The sequence below is a fragment of the Muscardinus avellanarius genome, assembly GCF_963383645.1.
Source record: "Muscardinus avellanarius genome assembly, chromosome: 8".
NCBI lineage: Eukaryota > Metazoa > Chordata > Mammalia > Rodentia > Gliridae > Muscardinus > Muscardinus avellanarius.
The window spans coordinates 38,997,405-39,010,241 of record NC_137794.1 but is presented as its reverse complement, the minus strand read 5'-3'; the positions used below and the strand labels follow the sequence as shown (position 1 = coordinate 39,010,241).

At 37.5% G+C, this 12,837-nt stretch overlaps 1 protein-coding gene across 1 annotated transcript in view; it reads left to right on the top strand.

Moving 5' to 3' along the window:
* CEP162 (centrosomal protein 162) overlaps positions 1-12,837 on the top strand; it is a gene marked incomplete at both ends in the record, with an annotated part of 71,880 nt that overhangs the window by 43,037 nt on the left and 16,006 nt on the right. The window contains 4 exons of the mRNA XM_080700449.1: positions 746-851; positions 8,937-9,063; positions 10,124-10,287; positions 11,278-11,382. Coding sequence (XP_080556575.1) covers positions 746-851; positions 8,937-9,063; positions 10,124-10,287; positions 11,278-11,382 — 502 coding nt within the window. The remainder of the gene's footprint in view (positions 1-745; positions 852-8,936; positions 9,064-10,123; positions 10,288-11,277; positions 11,383-12,837) is intronic.

The following is a 12,837-nucleotide window of genomic DNA, read 5'->3' as shown; positions in this document are numbered from 1 at the left end:
GCTATGCAGGCTGGCAAGCAGAGGACATTTCTGCATTCAATTTACCTCTCCGCAAAAATTTTTTAATTGCTTCTTTCTTCTGGGAGGTATAACCCAAGGCCAAGAACGATGATCTGTACAGATCTGATGTATGAAAGGACTCGCATCTGCTTTTGTTCCAAATGCCTCCATAATGCATCTAAAAATACTATATGTTATACTAACTGGCTTGTAAAAAACGATTCCAAGATCACAAACTGAAGCTCTAAATGAATGTTCATGTTGAAATATGGTTTCTTTAGTACCTCAGGGCTAGGTGGTCTTACATAGAATCCTAAACTCTGTATAATGTCTCTGGAAAAGCAGAAGAAATTGAGTCCAAAGTCCAAATTGTAGTGTCTGGTTCTGTTAGGTTTCCATTTAAAATCAGCAATTTATGTTTCTCAGAAAGAGGCCTAGAACAGTGGGACAAGGAGTATCTTAACCCACAGGAAATATGACAGCACATTTTTTCCACAGTGTTAATAGTTTTTTCTGTGAGAATTTAGAGGAAATATTTTTATATTACAAATAAATCATTAATCTTAGGATTTCAATTCTCTTAAATATAAACATTTACTTTAAAGTATACTTTAGTAGCTAGTATTTGTCTCAATTAAAAAATTATCTTCACTGATTGATATAGTTTCATTGTTCATTAGTTTTTTTTAGAATATTGTATTTTGCAATAAAAAGAAATAATCTTTTTATTTTCAAAACAAATCAGAGAACAGATGCACAATAGTCATTTCCTGTCTCAAGTAGTTGAAGAATCAGAGCCCACCAGAAACCAGAGTTTTACAGATCTGTTAGCAGAACTACGAGTGGCACAGGTGAGTTGCATAATGATTTTAACTATCAGTGACAGTTAAGGTTATATAAAAATATATATATATGTAAAAAATCTGTATATATAATACACATATGAATAAAATTTATTTTTAAATTTTATACCATTTAAAAATTAAGGGCTGGGGGTGTGGCACAGTGTTAGAGCATTTGTCTACTATGCATGAGGCCTGGGTGCAATACCTAGCACCACAAAAAAAAAAAAAAAAGAACTATTTAAATGACAAGCACACAGGCACACACCTATAATCCCAGTATTTGGGAGGCAGAAACAGGAAAATTACAGGCTCAAAACCAGTCTGTGCAAGATAGCGAGTTTCTCAACAATGTAGTGAAACCTTCTTTCAAACACAAGCTGGTTGTGGTGGAAGATAGTGGCTCACAGATGTAATCCCAGTACTTGGGAGGCTAAGACAGGAGGATTTCAGGTTCAAGACCAACCTCAGCTACTAATTTAGGCCTTTCGTAACTTACTGAGACCTTTTTTAAAAATAAAGAATAAGTCGGGCGTGGTGGCGCACGCTTGTAATCCCCGCGCTTGGGAGGCGGAGACAGAAGGATCGCGCTGGTTCGGAACCAGCCGTGCTGGCTTAAGAGACCTGTTTCCACATATAAAATTTAAAAATAGGTCTGGGAGTGTAGCCCGTGGGAGTGTAGCCCGGAGTTAGAAGGGCTTCCAGGAACCCCAGTACCACCATAAAAAAAAATAAAAATAAAAAATAAAAAGTAGGGCTGGCCAGGGTATAATTCAGAGGTAGAATGCCCCTGGGTCCATTTCCCAAAACTACACATAGACAGAAAGAAGAAATACCTAACATTAGCATTTTGTATGCATGTGACCTTATATAATACTGGCTTAGACGACATTCTCTTTATATTTGAAATTTCCATCAAATACTTATTATATGGCGCCATATCATAGGTATAACTTTTTTAGGACATGTGTACCTTATTTCAAATAAATTCTTCATTAGAAAGCACATAGTAAGCCAGGTGTGTTAACACACACTTGTAATCCCAGTACTTGGGAGGTTGAGACAGGAGGATCTTGGTTTGAAGACAGTCTCAGTTACTTAGTGAGGCCCTCTGCAATTCAGTGAGACCCTGCATCAGTACCACAAAAAAAAAGCATATAGTATACAGCTAAAATAGGAAAATAATTTGGAGATAATCATTCTCATTCATTTTAAAAATTATTTGGCTTTTTGCCTATCTTCCAAAGTGGACAGTACACTTCTAGAGAGCAGAGGTTGTATCTTACAGATATTTATGTGCCAGATACTTTACATAAAGGTGAACTACAATGCTTCTTCATAAATTTTTTCTTTATTTTTATTAAATTATATTATAAAGAACATGGCCTGAAGTTTTTTAAAGCAGTATTTATCAATGGGAGAAGTTTGGGAATTTGGGACAAATTAATTGTATATTTAGCAGAAATATCCCATACATTTCATGATTTTTGTATTCTTGTCTCCAGGAACTACATGCTAATAGCACCCATCAGTCATTGTAACAATCAAAACCACTCTGCCACGTTTCAAGCATCCTATGTGGAATTACTTCTCCCTACCCTTCTCATTAAGAGCCATAGTACTAAGCTAAAAAGTCGTACACTCTATTCAAATGCTTATGTAAATTAGAAAACTTCTAATTATTTTAAATTATTTAAAATAATTTAAATTATTTAAATTTTAATCTGATTATTTTAAAACTATACCAGTTTTTAGCCAGGCATGGTGGCGCACGCTTGTAATCCCTGCGCTTGGGAGGCTGAGACAGGAGGATCGTGCAGGTTCGAAGCTAGCCTCCTCTGGCTTAAGAGACCTTGTTTCCAAATTTAAAAAATATATAAAATAGGTCTGGGAGTGTAGCCTGGAGGTAGAAGGCCCCTGGGTTCTATTCCCAGTACCACCAAAAAAAACTATACTCCTTAATAAGGAGTTTACTGTGCTGTTAGGTTACATAGAAATCTGAACATAACTATAGTTTACTAGCTGGTGTTTAGCATATTTTTGTAGTATATAAAATGCAGCTTCCATGAAAGAGTCCATGAAGGAATTTTCTTCAGATGCATGTGTGTATGTATGTATAGGAAGATGCATAGGTAGGCAAAGTAGTGAAAAGAATGAAAGAAAAATGATTGGTTACATTTCTCCCTTTATCAGTGGGCCTCAAAAATTAGCAAATTAAGATGGGTGTGGTGGCACACACTTGTAATCCTAGTATTTGGAAGGCTAAGACAGGAGGACTGCAGGTTCACGGCCAGCCTCAGCTACCTAGTGAGGCCCTCCACAATTTAGACCTGCTTCAAATAAAAGAATTAAAAAGTGGGGCTAGGGGTATCACTCGGAAGCACAATGTCCCTGAGTTCAATTCTCAGTACTCTAAAAAATAAATTAGCAAATTAAAACAAATTAATTTTGCCATATTTTATGAAGGTTCAGGAGAACATACTGAGGTTTCAAGCATAATAGTGTTAGCTTCATTTACAAACTGTTATCAGTAAACTTTTTTCACAGTTCTGTTTTGAACATTTTTTCTTTTTTTGTGGGTCTAGGGATGGAACCCAGAGGCATTCTACCTCTGAGCTCCACCTCGTCTTATTTTTTATTCTTTGTGGGTTTTTATTTTTTTAAACAGGGCCTCACTATGTTGCAAAGGGCCTAAGTAGTTGAAGCTGTCCACAAACCACAATCCTCCAGTCTCAGCCTCCCTAGTACTGGGATTACAAGCCTGCGCCACCATGCCCGGCTTTGTTTTGAACATATTTTTATGACAAATAGAAAATGTCAAAACTTCCCACTAAAACACCAAAGAAAAAATACTGGATAAAATATAATAAACATCTTGTAAATGGATAACTAGACTCTCAATAGAAAGGAAATGCCAGAAATGATCCGAATGATCCAGCTATACTACTTCTAGGTATCTTGGTATCTTTCCAAAGGAACTGAAATCAGAATATTATAGTAATACATGCATATCCATGTTTATAGCAGCACAGTTCATAATAGCCAAATTATGGAACCAGCTCAGGTGTCTGTCAATTGATGAGTGAATTACAAAATTACGGAATATCCACACAATGGAATTCTACTCAGCAATAAAGGAGAACATTATATTAAATGAAACTAGCTAGTCACAGACAGTTGAAAGGCCATATGTTTTTTCTCATGCAGAAGCTAGATAGTAATTGGGATATGAGAGGGGTGTTAGAGGAGAAAACTCCAGTGGAACAAGGAAGGTGGTCGAGTTGAGGGTTGTGGTGAGGGAAGGGAGAATTAACAAAGGAGGCATTTCCATTGTCACTGTGTACATATGTGAGAAGACCAGCCCCAATCTCAGCATCATGTATGGGAAAGGGAGGGAGGGACCTGGGCACAAACCCACCAAGTGCCGTGCACATGCACGTCACTATCACGATGAACTACGTTATGATATGAGACTATAATGCACCAATAAAAAAAGGAAATGTCGAGAGGCCAAGAAATAAAGAGGGATGAAAACCTAGCAGTATCCTCTGTCCTTCAGGCCACCCGTTCAATAACCACAAAGCCTGAGCTTTAACAGCAAGTGTATTTGAGATTTGCAGAGCAACATAATGGAAATACATTTGCTGTGGTAAATTGTGCATATTCAAAGAGGTTGAGGCAAAGGGAAATTTTTATTGATTGATTGAGATACCATGGGTTGAACCCAGGAGAAGATTTTAAATTAAAAAACAGAGAAATCAGGTTACATTAGATACAAATTAATTGGTCTTGGAGACTCAAGGCAGAAGTTAGGGTCAACTCATTTGTGGAGATGCTGTTGCTGGGCAGATGTTCTGTGAAGAGAGTGTTATCTGAATTGCTACAGTCTTAATATCAAAGATAAGCTTTGGTTCCAAAACATGTGACTTTGTATAAGGTTTTCAAAGGCATGAGTACACAAAGAAGGTGAAGGTATTTTTATGGAGCTTTTTAGAAAGCCCTTGCAGTGTACTTAGCTCAGACAGGCAGACATGAGCTTTCCACATTCACTATTTCATGACTGTAATTTTGTCTGAGTCTGACAAGAACAATTTCATCTTGATACTAGCAACTAACTTTCAGAGTATAGTCAGGACACCTACAAATGACCGCATCTTTCAGTATATTAGTGGAGAAGGGGGAAAAATACACCCATCTTCCTTAGAGGCTGAGATGTCAAAGTTTTTAATTTCGCCTTGATCTCTAGTGTGCATTCTTGTTCAGTGTAAATGCTACCTCTTCTGCCTTCCTTTGGTTTTAAGTATTTGAATTGGCACTGTTAACAAAATAACAGAGTGGTCCCAACTCAGTGGTCCTCTGGTATATCTAAAAGAATCAAATACAAGACAATTCTTAGAATTATACACCCTTGTGCCAGGCGTGGTGGCGCATGCTTGTAATTCCCGCACTTGGGAAGCGGAGACAGGAGGATCGCGATTACGTAGATTTGAAGCCAGCCTCGCTGGCTTAAGAGGCCCTGTTTCCAAATAAAAATATTTTTAAAAAGTAGGTGTCTGGGAGTGTAGCCCGGAGGCAGAAGGGTTTACAGGAACCCCAGTACCACCCAAACACACACACACACACACACACACACACACACACACACACACACACACACACACCCTTAACCCAACTCACACAATATCCCAACAAGTAGAAACCTGGGCCAGGCATGGTGGCCCACACTTGTAATCCCAGTACATGGGAGGCTAAAATAGGAGAATCTGGGTTTGAAAGCCCTCTGCAAGTTAGTAAGACCTTGTTTCAAATATAAAATAATAAAAAAAATAGGGCTGGGGGTGTGGCTTGGAAGTAGAATGCCCTTGGGTTCAATCCCCAGTACAGAAAAAATATAAACACAAACTTGATGTTATGTGCTCCCAGTGAAAAATTACAAAATGCAGAGAAATAATCCACTATTCGGAGGTGTGAGAAGACTTACAGCAGCATTAGGCTCCCAGTAGAATTCTTTAATAGGACCTATATAATATATTACATTTAAAGTGATTTAATATACAAAATAAATGAGAAAAGGACAAAGCAGTCTAGGCAAATTCAGAGAATTAACAGAACTCTGGAAATGAAATCTAATCCTGAAAATTAAAACCTAAGAAGAATTATGATGGTCATAGATAAGAAAAATAATAATAAAAGATAGACCTAAGGAATCTAGAATGAAACAAGTAGATAAATGAAAAATAGGAATGTTAAAAACTATGAGATGCTCTAATATGTATCTGAATATTTATAATGTAGTGACTGAGAAATTTATAAAACTGATAGAAGACATGAATTCTCAAATTCAGGATGCACAATGAGTACATTTTACTTAGATAAATAAGTAAAAATCCACATGTAGGCCTACTTCATGGTGAAGTTACCAGACAGAAAATCTAAAAGGAATTTTAAAAATTTACGAAAGTTAGTAATAATTCATAGTACTGGGGGTTGAACCCAGGGGCACTCTACCATTGAGCTATGCCCCCCACTCCTTTATATGTATTTATTTTTAATTTTGAAAGTAAAGAGTTGCTGAAGTTAACTTTAAACTTGAGATCCTTGTATTTCAACTTCCCAGGTACTGGGATTTTAGGCGTGTACATTCAGTTAATTAGTGTATTCTTAAATGACACTTGATTTTTCATAACATATGGATGGAAATACAATAAAAGCTAAGATCTTGAGCTCTTTCCTTTTAGCCTCCCAGGGTTAGAATACTAAAGATTCACTCAGTCTTTTTTGAGTATCTGCCATGTGCCAGGCACTCTCTAGCCATTGTAAATGCTGTAAGTAAACAAGATAAACACAGACCTTGCTCATGAGAACTTATTTTCTAATGGGGAAGATAGTCAATAAGTAAACAGCTACAGTAGAAGTAAGTACTTTAAAGAAAATTAAAAGACAGTATTTAATAATATAGACAAGGAAGCTCTCTGAAAAAGACTTGAGAGTTTAAAAAAAGCAGCAGCCAACAGTGTGAAGATGGAGTCTTTAGCCAGGGGTAAGAGGAAATGCAGAAGCCAAGTTAGGAATGTACTTCCAGGAGGAAGAAGTGAATGGGAAATTATATATCAGGTGCAATGGCATACACCTGCAGTCTCAGTATTTGGTAGGCCGAGACAGGAGGATCACAGGTTTGCCACCAGCCTCAGAAATTTAGAGATGCCCTCAACAATATAGTGCCTTATTTCAAAATAAAGAAAAAAATAGGGCTGAGGATATAGCTCAGAGGTAGAATGCCCCTGGATTCAGTCTACAAAATAAAAAAAAGAGAAGCACAAAACAAGATGAGTGGTAGAAGATTAAGTCAGAGAGGCAGGCAGAGATCTCTCTCAGAGTCTGCACAATGACTTGCAAGGCAAGGAAGGTACTATTTGCTAAGCAAAAGCCCTGCGATTCACGGGATTGGCATGGGTCATACTGACTTTCTTTGAAGGTGGGCAGTCTGTCCCTGAGCATATGCAAGCCTAAAGTGAACATCCACTTAAGCATTGATTGCATGATTGAACTCAATGTTTAAAGGCACTTTGGATTCTATAATTCTGTAAAGTAGGCACTGCTAACAAGCATTTCTGAATTGATTGAACTAATTAAGAAAAAGATATTTGCAGAAAAATATAGTGTTCAAAAACTTGAAGATCCATGCTCCTGAAAAGCCATCATAGATTAAACAACAAAAAAAATGCAGTTAAATTCTATGTTGCTAAAAAACAAGATTATACAGTGCTTTAGGAAAACACTTATTTTCTTCTTAAGACTTAATTTTAAATTGTTGGGTAATTTAATATAGGATTTATTATTTTGCTACCAAGTCCAAGTTAATTTGTTACTTTGCTGTGAATCCAAGGGTTTCTTCAGCATTTGTGAATTCAGTTGAGTGTGCATTTTTTGAGGACATGCCATGTGGTTAGTACCATAAAGTAAACAGATAGCAAGAAACCACAGCCATGGTCTCCATAGAGGTTTAGCCTGAAAACAAGAAGGGGTGTGTACACAAGTCAGTGTTATATGAAACAAAAAGTAAATGCTACACCAGAAGTACAGCAGGAGTACAGAAGAGGGTATTATAAATAGCTTAGCTGAATTTGAGTTAAATTTTGAAGGATGCATGTGATTTTTGTCAAGCAGAAGAATGAGGTATGACACTAAATATTGAGAATAGTGTGAATGTGGGGCACATTGAGAATTCATTTTGCTGTTATTTTTAGATCCCATGTGTTTTTTGTGCATTTATGATAAAAGGGTTAGCACAATAAAATTCTGCTCTTAGGTAAATAGATAAAATGTCAGGTGATGATCAATGCTGTGAAAAGAAAAGAAAAGAAAAGAAAACACCATACCTGGGATAAGGCATGCTGTTTTGGAGAGGATGTCAGGGAAAGCCTTCCTGGGCTTCATTCAAGCAGGAATCTTGATAAGATGAAGGAGCAAGCTGCCTGGCTATTTGGGGACAGGGTGGAGCAGACAGAGAAGGCCCTTGAGTTAGGGGTGTGCTGGGGGTTCATGGAATAGCAAGGAGGTCTCTGTGGCTAAAGCAGGATAGAGGGAGGTTTAGAGGAGTGATGGTGAGTCACGGTCAGGGCTGGACTAGTATCAATTGGAGGTTATGGCAAGGACTTTAGGTTAACCTTGAGAAGAGCCAACCAGAGAGTTTCAGACAGAGGAGTGATATTAACTGACTCTTAGAAATAACTCTTCTGGCTACTGTGAGGAAAATAGACTAATGGCTGAGGGTTGCAGAAGCAGGCCAGGTAGGAGGTTATTGCAGCAATCCAGGCAAGAAAACTAGTGAGCACCAATGAGGTTAGTAAACAGAAATTAGAACTAGATTAGAGAGTCTTTAATGCTGTGCTGAGTTGATTCGCACCAATTCTAAAAGGCTTTGGGGAGCTACTCATAGATTGGTGATGAAGTCAGTGATAAGAATAAAATCACACCTTAAATTTAGGAAAATATTTCACAGCGATATTTTTGATGGATTGAATGAAGGCGAGACTATACTACAATCTATTTTGTTTGAAAGTAACTTGCTTTTTTATTTATTTGAATATCAAGAAAGAAAAAAACACTTTACTGGAAGACATCAAAAGATTGAAGCAAGACAAACAAGCTCTTGAAGTAGACTTGGAAAAAATGAAGAAAGAGAGGGACCAAGCCAAAGATCAGATTGCATATGCCACTGGTATAATCCTGAGCTAAAACAATTTATATTTCTATTGATAGCTGTTCTAATCTTGAGTTTAAGTATTATAAATTAAATGGTATAATGAAAATGCTATTCCTAGCTAGGTGTGGTGGTGGATACTTGTAATGCCAGTACTTGGGAGGCTGACACAGGAGGATTGCAGGTTCGTGGTCAGCCTCAGCTACTTAGTGACATCCTCCACAACTTACACCCTATTTCAAAATAAAGAATTAAAAATAGGGTTGAGGGTGTAGCTCAAAGGTAGACTTTCCCTTGGTTCAATCCACAGTTCCACACACACAAAAAAAATGCTATTTCCTGAAGTATATGGTAATCTTAGAAATTTTTAATTAATTATTAAAAGATGTGTGTGTTAGATTTGTTTTTAAGAGGAGTGATTGCAGGATCAAAGAAACTTAAGGGTTATTTTGAATTCATGACATTTTATGTTTAGTCGTTTATGTGTTTGTCACTCTAGCTACACTTGTGAACTTCCTGAGGTTAAGGTCTATCATTTTGTACCTGGATCTGAAACATCATATTCCCTTAAGTATTTGCCAAATGAATATATAACACTGTACTATTTTTATAGACAGTGTTGTAGTCTCTACCAAGAGTAAATTAAGACTGCAAAGAAATTTAAAATAAGAAAACAATTACAAATAAATATGAGAGGAGTTGGGGTGCTAAATAAGAGTTTCAAGCAAGTGTGAGATTTGATCTGGTTTGATGGATAGTGAGATTGGAAAGTGACACGGTGGAGGGAGGCAGCTCAAGTGTGTCCCTTGGACACGTTGTTGAGTGCACCTGTGATGGGTGCTTAGGATGGCAGAACAGCTAGAAAGGCTTGAGGAGCTTTTGTGTCCAAAGTAAGGATTGTTACAGTACCATTGGCTTCAGTGTCTCCTATTAATAATAGAGTAAGCTAGATACTTATCTTATGCCTCTTATTTTGTCATAATTTATTAGGTAGGCATTTCATTTAAAATCTTGTGATTTCATTTATTTCTGTATTTTTGAAAAACTGCAAACTAAGTTATTGAGTTATTTTTTATAGGGGAAAAATTATATGAAATAAAAATTTTAGAAGAAACTCATAAACAAGAAATTAGTCGTCTGCAAAAAAGGTTACAATGGTATGCTGAAAATCAGGAACTTCTGGATAAAGATGCAGTTCGGCTTAAAGAAGCAAATGAAGAAATCGAGAAGCTGAAACTTGAGGTAATCATTTCAGAATGTATTTCTATAGATGAACCCTGTTGTCCTCAGTTCTACATAATCTGTGTCATTGCACCAGTAATCTGAAGTCTGTCTCTTAAAATATCCGGTTTGGGTTTAGGAATAGTCTGTTTTAGATTGGACTGAGAAGGAATGCAAGCATCTCATCACAGCCTCTCGGGTCCCATGTCATCTGAACTCAGCCTTCCTCTTGAGCCTCCTCTGGCACCATACTTGCCCAAGTCACTCTCCTCTGGCCACACCAGGGTTGTTCTGTTTCTGGATCCACTTGCTGCCTTGGCCTGATTCTTGGTTCTTGATTCTTCTCTTGATTCTTGATTCTGCCCTAATTCTTGCCCTGGCCACTCCTGGTTCAAGTCTCTGCACAAATTTCTACTCCCCAGAAAGACCTCTCCTGACTTTCGTGATGTAGCTACCAGTGGCTCTTCGTTCCACTTCTTTCAGTCTGTTCTCTTTTCTTCACAGCACTGTCAGTACAGTAATTTTATTTACTAGTTAACTTACTCCATGTATTAGCATGTCAAGCATCTCCCTCCCCTAAAGCATGCACACTACAAGAGCAGAGAGCTAGTTTACCTTGCTTGCCTGCCTCGTCCCCAGTAGCACTGTGGGAAGTGCCTGGAACTGGGGAGGAACTTCGTGTGCGCTCAGGAATTAATCAACCAACAAACAAACTAACATTGTGCTTACCCCTCGTCTTCCCTGTAATTCTTTTTTTTTTTTCTTTAGCAGTACTGGGGACGGAACCCAGGGGTATTTTACCTCCGAGCTACACCCTCAGCCCTATTTTTTAGTCTTTTTTGTTTGTTTTTATTGTTGAAACAGTCTGAGTTGTGAATGGCCTCACTAAGTAGCTGAGGCTGTCTGTGAATCGCGATCCTCTGATCTCAGCCTCCCAAGAGTGTGCGCTACCACGCCCAGCTTCCCTGTTATATTTTACATATTCTTTTTAACATGTTCTTTCTTTGACAGATTGAGAAACTGAAAGTTGAATCTGGGAATCTACCTTCTCAACAGAAATTACGTTCAAAAGACAGAGCAGTTGATGCCAAAAAAATTCAGGATCTGGAGCGACAAGTATGTGTTACGGATACATTTTTATTACGGAGTGTTTTTTATTTACAGTGCATTTTTATTTCAGGAATCCACATAAGATGTAGTTAACCTGAAAATTGTTCTTTTTTAGTAACAATTTTAAAATACCATTTTATATAATCTCTAGCTTTAAAAAAATTTTTAAACTAATTTGTCTCAGTTATAAGATGATAAACCTGTTGATGAAAGGTCATTTTAGTCACAGCTCTGTTAGACACCTGGAAAGAAGGAAGCAGGATTCTGATGCTCCGGGTATAGAGTTTGGCACTCTTTCTCCTAAGCCAGCCACTTTAGTACACACCTGTCATCAGCTATTCAGGAGGATAGGGCCAGGAGGATTACTGAAACTCAAGAGTTTGAGGCAGCCTGGGAAACGCAGCAACCATTTCTTAATATTAAAAATAAAAGAGTTCTTTTTCTGACTAAAAATAGGTGAGAGGAGAGTATAGGAAAAAGGTCCTTGAGTTGGGAACATGCTGATAATAAAGGAATGTTATGAAACATCCTGTAAGTAGAACTTTTAGCCTCCCAAATAGCTGACCATCATCTTGAGCTCTTGCTCACTGTGTATTCTTAGAAATACTCATTTCATGATCATTGTGGGTATAAGACCTTCATTAAAATCATACAGTGCAGCTTATTAGAATAAAGATGCTATCTGTCATGGTGGCTATGCCTGTAGTTTTAGCTACTTAGAGGCTTGAGTAGTCTTTCGAGACCAGGAGTTCAAAGCCAGCCCTGGGCAATGCAGTGAGAAGAGACTCTTGTCTCAAAGGAAAAGGAAGAAATAAAAAGGCAAGATGTTTTCATTAACCTAATTTGAGGGGAGGCCGAATTACAATTATTTTTCCTATCTTTTTGTTTTTTTCATTTTTGGTGGTACTGGGGTTCCTGGAAACCCTTCTACCTCCGGGCTACACTCCCAGACCTATTTTATATTTTTATTTGGAAACAGGGTCTCTTAAGCCAGCAAGGCTGGCTTCAAACCTGCACGATCCTCCTGTCTCCGCCTCCCAAGCGCAGGGATTACAAGCGTGTGCCACCACGCCCAGCATTATTTTTCCTATCTATTTTAAAACATTCTATAATGTAGCATTTATACTCCTACTTAAATATTAAAACTCAGAATTTCTATTTAGTTTTGTGAATGGGCATGACTCTGTAGTCAAGTCATGATACTTCAACACATGGCAATTATTCCATCACAAATCCAAAACTGTGAGGTCATCACTGAGCTGAATAGTATCATAGTTTTATGAGGAGGAAAATGAAGCAAAAAATTAACTTCATTAGTTTTACAGGACTTTTTCTCGTGTTAAAAGGTATTACTTAATAGTTTGATTCAAGAGCCAAGAAAGGGAAAGGATAAAGATGGACTGAAGAGCTAAAAGAATTGTAAAGTGAATGTAATCCAAAATTTTGTTTGGGTTTTCTTCA